Source organism: Aethalodelphis obliquidens, unplaced genomic scaffold (genome assembly GCF_003676395.1).
Source record: "Aethalodelphis obliquidens isolate GAN/ISIS:26980383/991018 unplaced genomic scaffold, ASM367639v1 scaffold17, whole genome shotgun sequence".
In the NCBI taxonomy this organism is placed as follows: domain Eukaryota; kingdom Metazoa; phylum Chordata; class Mammalia; order Artiodactyla; family Delphinidae; genus Aethalodelphis; species Aethalodelphis obliquidens.
The window spans coordinates 17944574-17958102 of record NW_020837961.1 but is presented as its reverse complement, the minus strand read 5'-3'; the positions used below and the strand labels follow the sequence as shown (position 1 = coordinate 17958102).

The following is a 13529-nucleotide window of genomic DNA, read 5'->3' as shown; positions in this document are numbered from 1 at the left end:
AGCAGCCCCCGCTTGCCGCAACTAGAAAAAGGCTGTGTGCAGCAACGAAGACCCAACGCAGCCAAAAATAAATAAATTTATTTTTAAAAAAAAAAGACAAAGGGAGGAGCAAGTACAAAGATCCTTGGATGGACACAAATTCAGCAGTTTTGAAGGCCAGCAGGGAGGCTGTGTGGCTAGAAAAATTGCCTTTGGGGGCAAAGGACTATGTGAAGATCATGAACTCAGCTGGTCCCTCTGCATAAACACTTGCTTATTTATCATGCCTCAGATTTCCAGTAAATGCGCTTACTTCTTTTTCTATCTGCAGTCTCTGTGAGGATAAGTAAAAACAGCTCCATCACTTCCAGTTGAAAGTACATTTAGGAAAAAAAAGGAGAAGCCTTTCTTAACATAAAAGAAAATTCTTTGTATCTATGTTAGTCTTCAAACCATGTGAAAGTGACAGGAACAATGCTACAGAATCATAGATAGGTCTTAAAATTGGAAAGTCCCTCTAGCCCTCTGCATCTTGGTACGTAAGATGCAGTTATTCCCAGCTGAGTGGGTTCCATTTGAACCCAGTGATGATCAGTTACTTGATTAAGGTCGCACATATTGATAGAAAATAAAAACAAGGTATATTGTATTGCTATCCTATAATAAAAGCATTTGTACAATACAGGGTGGTCATCCCTAGGGAAAAGTAGGATTGAGCATTAAATGTGTACCATATAGCGCATTAGGCAAAGTGGATACTCTGAACTAAAATGTCAGACATGTAGACAATAAACTAATGTAAGGCCATGAGATGTGCTCTAAATACATGAAGAGGTGCTCTGCTGTGGAAGAGGATGGGGAGGAGCCCTACTATTTCCTGAAAGGAGTGTTCATGAAGAGGTTGCCATTGGTGGAGTGCTGTGAAGTTCAGGCTAGGTTCCATTAGCTGGAGAATTGTGGTGAAGGCATTTCTGGCAGCTGAGAAGTCCTCCTAGATCCTAAGGACCTAGGAGCAGTGTTTTACGGGGCGCTTGTTAAGGACCAGGTGCTGTATGCTTCATGGTGTACACATTTGAGAGGAGTCCACACGGCAAGCTTGCAAGGTTGACTTGACCTCAGTGAGGAAACAGAAACTGAAAGAGGATACGCAGTATGTCCAGACTCACTCAGTGAGTGATCAGTACTAAGGAGAATCGGAGCATGTGCTAACCCATGTGGAGATGTATATGTAATGACAGTCTGAAGACTGGATAGCAAGATGACTTATGGGTGTCAGCACATTTAAGAAGCTATTGAAATAATCCAAGCAAAAGATGTTGAACTAGCTGTGGGTGGAGAGATGCAAGGGAAGAGGCAAATACAAGAAATTTGTGGAATGAGACATTTTAACGTGTAATGGATGGATACGGATGGTGGTACACATTTGTCAGGTATAGCTGTCCAGCACAGTCCTTACATTTTGGTAATTTGCCATATTATAAGGGAACCAGAAACCTATCTTTCAAGAGCCCTTGCACTTAAGGTGCCGCATGTTGCCTAGGATCCACCAATCAAACGAATGCACGCAGAACTTCTGCTTCAAAGCGAACATCTTGGGGAAGCAGTGATCAGGGAAGGCAGTTCCTCTGTCAGGTGGGAATCTGAGGGACCAAGAGCTGAAGAGCATCTTTCTCAGCATATTGGGGACTAATTACACGCCATTAGCCGGAGCTTAGGCATTGGCTGTAAATAACAGTAAAGGATTCAGAAATCTAAAATGTGGATTAACACTGCCATTCTCCATCCTATTTTTCTTTGACTCCTTCATTTAGTAAATGTTTTATGAATCTCGACTATGTGCTAGGTGCTGTTCTGGTCTAGGTACTGTGGATGCAGCAGGAGCAAAGCAGACAGAAACCCCTTTCACATGAAGCTTTTCTAGCTAGGGTGGAGTGTAGTGGGCAGAGGAGCTCAAAAAAAAAAAAAAAAAAGCACCAAGGAAACAAACTGTATAGCTCTTCAGGGGTGATAAGTGCTTTAGATAAAAATAAAAGAGGGAAGGGGAGATAGGGCATAAGAAAGTGCATATATATATATATATATTTTTTTTTTTTAACATCTTTACTGGAGTATAATTGCTTTACAATGGTGTGTTAATTTCTGCTTTATAACAAAGTGAATCACCTATACATATACATATATCCCCATATCCCCTCCCTCTTGCATCTCCCTCCCATCCTCCCTATCCCATCCCTCTAGGTGGTCACAAAGCACTGAGCTGATCTCCCTGTGCTATGTGACTGCTTCCCACTAGCTATCTATTTTACATTTGGTAGTGTATATATGTCCGTGCCACTCTCTCACTTTGTCCCAGTGTCCATTGACAGATGAATGGATAAAGAAGATGTGGCACATATATACAATGGAATATTACTCAGCCATAAAAAGAAATGAAATTGCATTATTTGTAGTGAGGTACATATATTTTAAATAGCATCCTCAAGGAAGTCCTCACTTTGAAGGCAGTTTTCCAGCAGAGAGTTGGAGGCTGGGAGGGAGGGAGCCAGGCAGATACCTGGGGGGAGAGTGTGACAGAAAGGTGCAGAGCCCCAAGGTGGGGGTGTGCTGGGTGCATGGTGAGGACCACGAAGGGAAGTGGGTGGTGGTAGGAAATGTAGTCCAAGAGATGGATAAGGATGGTAGACTGTGGGTTGGGAGCTAGTTTTTTAGGGCTCTGGTCAAACCTTTTAAAGATTTTGACTTTCACCTTTAATGAGAGGAGAAACCATTGGGAGAGTTTTGCATAGATGAGTGACAGGATCTGTATAGGTATTAAAAGGCTCAGCCAGCTGCTATACTGAGAATAGATATGGGAGGAGAGGGCAGGAGTGTGACAAGGATGGAGCAGAGAGACCAGTTAAGGGACTGCTGGAACCATCCAGGTAAGAGATGCTGGTGGTCCGAAAAGGAGTCAGTCACAGAAGGCCACCTGATTCCAGTCATGAGAAGTGTCCAGAAGAAGCAAATCTACAGAAAGCAGATGAGTAGTAATACAGCCTCAAAGAAATGGGAGCGCACGAGACTGCTTTGTGGAGGGATGAGAATGTGCTGAAATGTATTGTGCCGATGTTTCACGACTGTCTGAAGAGACTAAAAGCCAGTGATTGAATCACACACTTTAAATGGGCAAATTGTATGGTATGTTAATTATATCTCAATACAGCTGTTTTCAAAAGAGATGAGGTAGTAGTATTGTGAGAAGTGGTAAGATACTGGAAATAATATGAGGGTAGAGCCCTCAAGATTTGCTAATTGAGTAGATGTGGAGTAAGAGAGGATAAAAGGAGTAAAGGTTGATTCTTTCAGCTTAACTAAAAGATGAAGTCGAAGAAAGAGAGTGAAGCAGCGGGTTTGGGGATAGTTTAGGAATTCTGTGTGGGCCATGTTAGCCATCTTCATAAAAATGTGGAGTAAGTAGTTGTACATATTATAAACATTAGATATATATGTGTATTGTAAGTATTTTTTTCTGGTTATGTGGGATTACACTGTCTACTATATGGAAATATATGAGGTTATCCCTATTTTATGGTTATTTAATCATTTGATTAATGCTGTGCTGTGGTTAATAAATGTAATTCAAATAATGATGTACATAAAACTAATTGTAAAACAGTTGTCATAATGAGTAATAAAACAACGCTGTATTAGCAGATCCATGGGGAAAGAGACTGAAAAAGAAAAGTTGGAAATTTGACCGGTTGTTTCATCAGCGACTTGCAAACATTAGTTTGTGTATTTGTCGTGGGATGTCAGAATTCCTTAACAGTCCCCTGAATGTAACTCCTACTTCCCTAATCCATAGATCAGATCTTTTAAATCTGTTATACTCTCTGGTTTTCTCTCACAAGTCAAATCAGCCCCACACATTTTTGCAGAGCCTAGGCTGGAAAACTTACAACAGCCCTCTCCATGGCTCTTTTTTTTTTTTTTTTAACATATTTATGGTGTCGTGGAGGATGCCCACAAACACTTTGTATTGTGAGCCTGCTTACAAAAGTAGACTTGTTTTCCAGTTCAGTCAGAAGAGACTGAACTTCCACAATTGCATAATTCCCAACTTTATCTTAGCCGTCATGTCATGGGCATACCACTACTTCTATATGAATGTGTGAAAATACAGTATGTTTTAAGTAAAAAAAAAAAGAAAAAACTCAAGAGAGCCAAGGTAGAAGTAAACGTGAGTTCTTACATACATCTTTTCCTCTAAGTCTTTTCTTTGTCTTGAAAGAAAATAAAAGTTAATGTGTCATCCCCATTGTGCCTTTGCAGAGAAGAGAGTGAGAGTGTGCTGACGCTGAAAGGCCTGACGCCCACGGGCATGCTCCCCAGTGGAGTGCTCTCTGGAGGGAAGCAAACCCTGCAAAGCGGTAAGCAGGCCCATTGGTATGACACACCTGAGCAGGCACCTCAGTCAGCTGTGTCGTTAGAGCCCTGATTTATTCACGCATTTAAGGTCTGTCTTGGTCTTCCGATCTTCTCAGCTGGAAGAAGGGCTGAGACTCCCCTCCCTTCCCGCGTCCCCATCAGTTTGACCAGTCGCGCCCCACAGAGTAGCTCCCTCATTTGCTGGAATGTGTTCTTGACCCCCGCTACCCCCACGTCCTCATTTGCACATTAACCACGATTTCAGGCCTCGCTGTAAGACAACTCATTCAGCTTATCTACACGCACAGGAGGTTTGACCACTTGGAGGCAAGCAGTGGATAGAAACAACTTTTTAATTACATTTTTATTAAATGTACAGGTTATCTATTGGATTGATGAAATAAACACATAGACACATAACTATCCATGCCTAAGTCTAGGATTTAGTGGAGAATGGAGGAAGAGAATAAAAAGGATGATTTTGTTATCCACTTGAATAGAAATGAAGTCATAGGTGCCTTTTCTCTGACTTATCCACTCAAAACATAAGAGAGTGAGTACCATCATATGTTATTTTTAAGAAAGGATGAAAACATTTCCTTGAAGGTAGATTTTGTATTAAAATCTGTAGTTTTCTGGATGAGTGCCGTACAATAGAACTTTTTGTAATGATGGAAATTTCTCTATCTATACAGAAGCCACTGGCAATGTATAGCCATTGAGCACTTGAAATATAGCTCTTACAACTGAGAAACTGAGTTTTTTATTTTATCTAATTTTCATTAATTTGATTTGAATAGCCACATGTGGCTAGTGGCTACCATATTAGTCAGCCCAGTCAGTGCACTCTTTACTTTTGTTACTTTTGTTATCTATTTTAACTAATATTATCATTAGAGTCCAATTTTAGCATACTTTATGGAAATTTTGCTTTTAGATTAGACTCTAACAGAAAAAAATGAAAACAACAATACACTCAACATTTTCAAAGCAGATCTCAGCCTCCTGCTTATTTCCCTGTACCTTTCCCTGAATCTTTGTTTGTGTTTTCTTTTCTATCCCTGTCCCTCAGTCTAGAAGATTCTGGTATTCTTATGGTAATGTTATTTAGATACACCTCTTTTACATAGAAAGTGATGCCCAGCTTCATGGATATTGTACTGCTAAATGATCACCTCCTAGCAGCATCACTAAAATTTTCTTTATTTTCATATGAATTTATTCCAACATCAATGTCTTCGAGTTGCCACAAAAAGAAAAAAAATTTCTAAATGAAGGTAGGAAGATACCACAGTATTGAAGTAAGTTCCTCATTTAATTTGTAGCTAAAATTTATCTTAGTAACTTCAGGAAAAAACCCACAATTTTCCCACCAAAGTAAACATGCTCTCTAAGAACATTAGCATAAATGGATCGTTTGTATGCACAAAATGCACAACTACCTAATTGACTAAAATCTGCATAGTTTCTGTTAAGCACAGTTTTAAGGTACAGCAGGTGTATTATCAGAAACTATGGGCCACAGTTGCTTTAGAAGAATACACTTAATAATGGACAGTACATATTTCTAATATGTTGGTCCTGGTGCGGTTCCAGATATTTTGCTTTACTTTTAAACTTAAGTTCTTAGAATTCTTTGTTTTGTTTCCAGATTTTCACCTGTATTTTAACCTGGGTTATTCAGTTTCCTGTTCTGTCGTTTTATTTTAAATCCATCTGTTTGTCATTTGGTGTTGAACTCACACACACACAAACACATACACACAGCCGACATCTTATGAGTCCTGAGAATTTGAAAAGTCAGTGTATATTTTAAATCATGTACGTTAATACAGTTTCAGAATTCATTGTCTGATGCCCTTTAATCTGTCTAAAAGGGGAAACTACTTAAGTTTTGCTATTTGGCTTTTCTCCATGGTGGTAACCATTCTCCATTTTTATCATAAGGAATTTAAAATGCACTGTAAGTAAATTATAGTGTACATCTGGCAGTTGCTCTAGTTTTAAAACGTTAAATTATAAGAAATATGCAAATTAAAGTCAAGGGGTAGGATTTTAATATTAAACATTTTAGAATTACAGAGAAGTTTTGCATTTTAGCACTTCATTAGGGAAATATCTCCTAACCTCGATAACATAGAAAGATTCATACACCTTTAAAGCGAGAATATAGACCCTAAGTTTATTATAAAAATTGCTGATAAAGCAATGGGCTTTTAAAAATTTTGCCTCTGAAATATGCTGAGGTTTCCGTATTTAGACGGTCCTTTCTTTAAAATGCTGATAGAATTATTGCTGCTACTGGCATATTATCACGTGATTATAACATTTCAAGAATTTTGTTTCCAAAAATGCTATTCCAATGAGGAAAACTGATTTTAAACTGGGTTACCTGGCAAAAGAAGTCCAGGCTATCCCATCCCCAACCTCTTTCTCTTCCCTGTCTCCCTCCCTCTCGAAACACGCTCCATGTTTGTGTTTAAAGGGTCACATGTGTTACCAACTCAGACGCAACTCTAAATTTGCATCCCCCCTGCTTTTCTATTCCACTAGGAAATCGTGCCATTTAATATTAAATAGCGTGAATTATTCCACTGACATTATGACAACACTTCAAGCTCTGCCATTTTGGGGGGCATTCTAAAACTATAAATTACCAGTCGTAGCAGTGGGTTTATCATACTTCACGTGAGTCAGATTCACATTTTCGATTGACCTAGTCCCTTGTAGATTCAGTCTAAGTCCAAGAAACCTTTCCTGAGTGTTTTCTTAAAGGATTAATCATTTTCTCCTGTATTTAGTGAACAAAATCCAAATCATGTCACTCAGATACGTGTAGCCAGCTCATGAAAAAAAAAACAAGAAAAAACCCCCATCATTTTCGTGGTGTTTTTTCCTTTCTTTGAAGTATTTCTATTTTGTCTGTGCCAGAAACCAGCACTTACAGGAACATTAATCCTCTTAGCGCCCTTGATCGTCACTGATGTGTTCTTAGAGTTAAAAATCCTCTGCTCATTTTTCTCATTCATTTTGCACCCCCTTTCTTCTCTTCAGCTACTGTTGAGGCTATTGAGGCTGATGAAGGTAAATTGGCCAGTCCCCTTTCTGTTGTACCTGCAACAGACAAGGGCTCTGCTGGGTGTATTCATTTCTTTCTTTCTTTCTTTCTTTTTCTTTTCTTTTTCTTTCTTTTCTTTTCTTTTCTTTTTTTTTTTCTTTTTTTTTGCTGTAGCTTGTACAGAGTGTGTGGGTGTTGGGCTAACAGTTGTGGCTCAGTATTAACCAACATGTTCTTGCTTTAAAGGGGAAAATGTCCTTTTCCGGTTTGTTTGTTTGTTATTTTTTCCCTTAAAGCTATGTTTGACTTTGTATACAATGATCCTAGTATAATCACGGAAAACAAAAGGATTAGAGATCTTGAATGATGTGGGGTGGGGTTTATGGCAGCCGTTTTGACAAACAATGGATAGAACAATATTCTTTGAGCTGAACCATGTCCCTCCCTCAAATCACTTTCAGTCGGCACTGAAAAGGAGAGAATAAAAATAGCTTTATTAAGTCTAGTCTTCAGAAATTTCTAGAAAAAAAATTCATTGGAATAGTGCTTTGTTGTAGTTCAACATTAATTTTTGTCTCCAAAAAATATTCCAACAAGAGACAGCTGTGTACGAGGTAAACAGTTCTGCTAGTCTTAGAAATTTTAACGTACTGGTATTTGTAGGACGGTTAGCATCAGCAAAATATTCTAAAGAGTTCAAAAATATCTAGTGGCTGTAGAAGTGGCCGGTAACGAGCATAGGGAATATTGAGTCATCACTCAACTGGTTAATAGCCACCGAGTGCCTTCTTGGCACCAGGCACTGTGCCGGGTGCTTCAGGAGAAACGAGACATATTCACCACCGACTGTGTCCCAGCACTGCTCGAGGACAATAGAGTGGACCCTCTCGCAATTCCTTTTGAATCAAGTGCTTTTGAAACGTAGAGTTAGGAGAGGACTACCTATCCAAATAGTTTTTAATCTGATACATACCACGCCCTCTGGAAATTTTAAAAAGAATAATAATTTGAAGTTCCCCTTTAAAACAAAATTTTTCAGTTGTATTTTGTTCTTGCAAGATAATGTTTTATTGTTCCCAAAATTGTGTTTTCTGATGCTTTGATATGATGTAAAATGTGCCACTTTAGTTTCTTTAATTTGTACGTGATTTGGATACGGTAGGGGAAATGATAGCACTGTAAGAGAAAATACAACTGCTTCCTAAATAGCAGTGAATAAACTGCTATTTATGTGGGAATTCTCTATTCCTCTTGGCAAATTCTAATCTGCAGTGTGCATTCTTGTTGATAGTTTGGCTGTTTTCTGTGGTTTCTGTGACTCTTGTGTTGTGTTAAGTATACTACCAATGTAAATTGCTAATACCCATCGTCTGACCAGCAACTACAGCAGAGCACACATTCTTCCAGACCAGGGTAGACAGAAATGATTAGAAATGGAGCCCCATTCCGGACATAGCCATTGCTCTCGCTAGATTTTGAATTTCTATGCTCTCACCCTATTGGCTTTATTTTAAAACCTTAAACAACCTAAAAGAGAGATTCCACTTTTACCATTTCAATTCGTAAAATCGCTTCATCAATTATGATGACCAACTTTTTATATGTATTAACTATGATGGAATGATATTCACAGCAGTTTAGCAAAACAATAGAGTACTACTTTTGTCCCTCAAAATCATTGAGTTCATTTTCAGGGTGGGTGCTCATCAGACAGCTCTATTATTTTGCGATTTATGACTGAATGAGAGAAGAATTAAGACGCTTTGCTTTGGGCCTTGGTCTTTTCCCATTTCCCCATCTTCTTCCTCTCATAGTTGACTAATCACCATGACGCTAACCTTTAAAATGCAGAGGGGGAACAAACTGTTTCTCATCGTTTAATGAGTTTGGAAGCAAGTGTGTCTATCTTTTAAGAATCTCGTCCATACTAATGAAAGGCACTGTACATTTGTGTGGGAGTGGCTAGCAAAGTTTCAGCTTGAAACTGCTTTCCTTTTTTTCTCAAATAGGGTAGGAAGGATAAAGGTACAATGAAATTGTCCTTCATCAGCCATGGAGATGCGACCCAATTCAGCATTGGTGATTGGCCCGTCAGTGTCTGGCTTGCATTTTCACAGGGAGTAAAGCAAACTGATGTCATTGGTTCCCCATCTATGTACTTTATTTTCAGCTCACTGGTTGGTGCACCTACTGAAGAAATCATTAAGTTTCTTGCACAAATGCCTTCTCTATCTCTGGAGCACACTAGGGTTACTGAAAAAAACCAAGTATCAATGCTCCCCCTTTGTGAATTCTATGGTTGCACTGAATAAGGCCAAAACCATTCCCATCCATTTTTGCTAAAAGTTGAAAGAAGCATTTTCCCCTTGTTATTCTTGAACCAGCACTTACGTCTACGTTGATCTACTAAGAAAGAGTTTTTCTTTGATTTAGGCAGTAATGGACCAGATGAACATCAGTTTGACCTGTTCGCTGCTGAAGGGCAGACAGAGTTTTTCTACTTAGTGATCTGATCTTGATTTTTATGAGTTTCTTTTACCTTGTCCCCACTCCACGTTTCCAAAGTTGAGTGGAGAAGCAGGAGTTTATAATTTCATTTTTTTTCATGCCACTGTTGAGTTGTTTGCCAAGCAAGTCTTCCTGGGATCCTGAGATGGCATGGAAACGCCCCAAGTTCATGCCTTTTATAGCTTCTTTTAGCTTCTGCTCTAAACTCTTCACTAGACTTTTAGGTCTAGCTGCTTCAGTGATTCTCCTGAATTTGCCATTACTAGCACAATGGAATAGTAAAATTAGGGCCATTTCCATTCTTTCTAGGTTAGGGCATTTGATACAGTAATTGTGCCAACGATGTGGCCAGTCTCTGCTGGGCCTAGAGACCGATCCCTGGTAGCAGCCTTTCTCTTTACATACCACTTCGTGGATCTAAACTTCCATGAAGACAAGAGAAACGTTTACATCTTACTAACTTGGAAGAGGACATTTTGGTTGGCAAGAGACATTGGCTGTTACCAAACATCTCGGTTATCTTCAGGTATGGTAAGGAGTCTGTTGTGCTGTGTTCAGGTCCCGTCACTTTGTTCTCTACTAAAGGATTCCCTCTCTCACTGCGAAATCTCTAACATCACCTGCTACAACAGCTGTGCCCTTTGTTTTCCTCTGACTAACACAGTTTTTCTTTTTTTTAATGATTTTCTGTTTAGCTATCAAAGGATTTTCACCACAACATAAGATCACTAGCTTCGAGGAGGCCAAGGGCTTAGATCGAATTAACGAGAGGATGCCACCTCGCAGAGATGCCATGCCCTCTGACACCAACCTTAACTCCATCAACAAGACTCTCGCCTCAGAGACTAACGGCACGGACAGCAATGGCAGTAATAGCAGCAATATCCAGTGACCACTTCCTGTTCACTTTTTTTTTTTTTTTTGGGAGCTGCAGGGCGTGATGGGATTGCTGCATATCAGCAGTTGGATGTTCTTGCCTCTGATGGTAGCTTACTTGCTCTGGGGCCAGGAGTTGGATTCAGTTTACACTATCATTAGAAAAGAGGGAGAGAGATAATAAACTATATTTTGGTGAGGGTTATGATTAAACACCTCTTTTGGGTATGCCTTTTAAAAATGCTTATAGGAAAAACAATTTAAAAAGAAAGCTAATGCTAGTATATACTGCAATGTTAGGGGAATGAACATGTTTTCCTACTGCATCGGGGACTTCTAGATAGGTTAATGAGAGGTCTTTTATTATGTTACTGGACACGAAAACTTTGTCTAATTTCTTACTCTATTGTACGTTTACAGTTGCAGCACTAAAAATGGATGACATCAAACATTTTTAACAAAATGATGTACAAACTAAATAAGGACTATTTATTGATAATGTTTTGCTACTCTTGTCAGACAATGGCTATAAAATGAATTAGGCAGTCTTAAAAAAAAAAAAAAAAGCAGAAAAAGAAAAAAAAAAAGAATGTTGCAAATTTGTTAAAATGCCAAAAAGGACAGTTTAATTTTGTACAGATTATGCTTACCTCAGGTTTCTTTAGTGTGCTTGAATGCCCTTGTTTCCATATAACACTTATCTTATTACTTTGGCAATGAATACCTTTTCTTTAAGTTTTAAAAAACTGGAATAATTACATCTATCTCTTTTTTTTTTTTTTGCTGTTTATATTTAGGGGTTTTTGTTGATAAATCAAGTCTTGGTTGTGGCTTGCTGAATTAAATATTTATGAGTGGTGCATTTTTAAGTATAGTAAACAAGACACCATATTAAGTACAGTGATAAAGCATCTATATTCTGTAAAAAAAAAAATCTGCCTATGCATGTTTTTTAAGGAAAAAAATGGCTGTATCGGCCTGTATGGGACTGTAATGCGCTTAGTGGTCTGACATATACTGGAAATGTATGTATACTGGCGTACTTTATATTCTCTAAAATGCTTCATGCCTTTGAAATTTTGTAATCAAAAAAAAAGCTTTGAAAAAATCTAAAGGGGAGAGTATTCTTAAAAGTTTTTAACATAAGCTTGTCAGTGCACATATAGATGGTTAGCATGTTTAGCAAACCTTGTGAAATTTAAATAAGTTCATAGTTACATGTGAAACTCTAAATGCATGGTAACTGTTAATGTCATAACAGTTGAGTTATTTTGTTAGGTTCTGTCATGTGCCACAAAATATGTACTTTTTTCACTTTTTCCCTTTGTATATCAGTTACGGGTTACAACTGGTTCATTCTGAAAACAACAACAACAACAAAAGTCCATTCATATTTTTTAACAATTGTATAAGTGCCCAAGTAATTCACTACAGCCTAAAGCCTTGCCTTTGTAATTTGACTTCTGAAATGTTGGCAATCAAAGCATGCACTTGTAACAATGAAAAAGAAAAAAGCATTTTATATTACTACTCAATAAAATGTGCATGAACTTAAAGAAATCTCCTCCTTTCCCTGAGTCTGCTGGGGGACTTACATGCACAATTACCATGCTGTCTTCTAGGTGCTGGGTCCACCCCAATGCATCACAGATTGACTTGAAGTGGCTGCTCGAAGGGCCTTGGGCTCTCAGGTGTGGTGCCTACTTCCGCTGTAAGAATCTTGGTAGATTTGTGTCTCAAATCACACAGGAGAAATATATTGAAGGAGCAAATGCCATCTTCTGGCTCCCTCAGAGGTGGGAGCCCGTTCAGAAACCAGAGCATTCCTTTTTATTGAAAAAAAAAAAAAAAATGTTATCCATTGTTTCAGTTGTACTGGATGCCCTGTCTGCTCAATCGAAAAGAACTAAGCAAGTAAATGCATTTTCATCCCAAGAGAGTTGCATTTGTATCGATATGAAATTTGTATCCCGTCGCTTTAGCTAATATCTGATCACCTGAAGATTTAAGATACACCAAATTTTAGTTTGTTTCTAACATTGTTCATTTTCAGTGCACTTTGTTTTTATGTAATAAAGTATGCTGTTCTATTAAATAATAAGAATATGGCAAGTAGTGATCTAGTGTACCAAAACAAAGACTTTCTAGATATATTCTCTGACAAAAACGATCCCAAATTTATTTTGATGAACTCAAACATCCCCCCCCCCACCACCATGGATATGACACCCAAGGAAAATATTTAGATGCAATATTTATCAGAATGATATGAAAGAAATGGTAATTCTGGTACCAAGGTGTTTATTTTCCTTCTTATAACTGCAGAGAAAATATCCTGACCAAAAAAAAAATCCTTTTTTTGGACTCCTTTCTTTTACAAATTGTGCTGAGGCAACTATGGCATAGAAATAAACATTTGACATTAAAATAAGCAGTTGATGTGAGTATTGCTTGGTCTTTCTGCTAAGTAGTTAGGAAAGCAATAGTGTATATGTTTGCATTATAATTCAGTCTATCAGGGAAATCAATGCACAACTGAAGTTATTTCTCTAAAAGCAATAACACTGCCCGATCATCAGTTATTAAATCTATCTCTTTCACTTTTGGAGAAACTGTTGGATTCTTCAGTTGCTTATTCCAGTGACTCTTTGGCTACACACACACACACACACACACACACACACACACACACACACACACA

The 13529-nt window shown here is 38.3% G+C and overlaps 1 protein-coding gene across 1 annotated transcript in view; it reads left to right on the top strand.

Moving 5' to 3' along the window:
- The window catches only part of PPP3CA (protein phosphatase 3 catalytic subunit alpha), a 299648-nt gene extending 286392 nt beyond the window's left edge, over positions 1 to 13256 (top strand). The window contains exons 12-13 of the mRNA XM_027117002.1: positions 4291 to 4388; positions 10648 to 13256. Coding sequence (XP_026972803.1) covers positions 4291 to 4388; positions 10648 to 10844 — 295 coding nt within the window. The 3' untranslated portion in view covers positions 10845 to 13256. The remainder of the gene's footprint in view (positions 1 to 4290; positions 4389 to 10647) is intronic.
- The last annotated feature ends 273 nt before the right edge of the window (positions 13257 to 13529 follow it).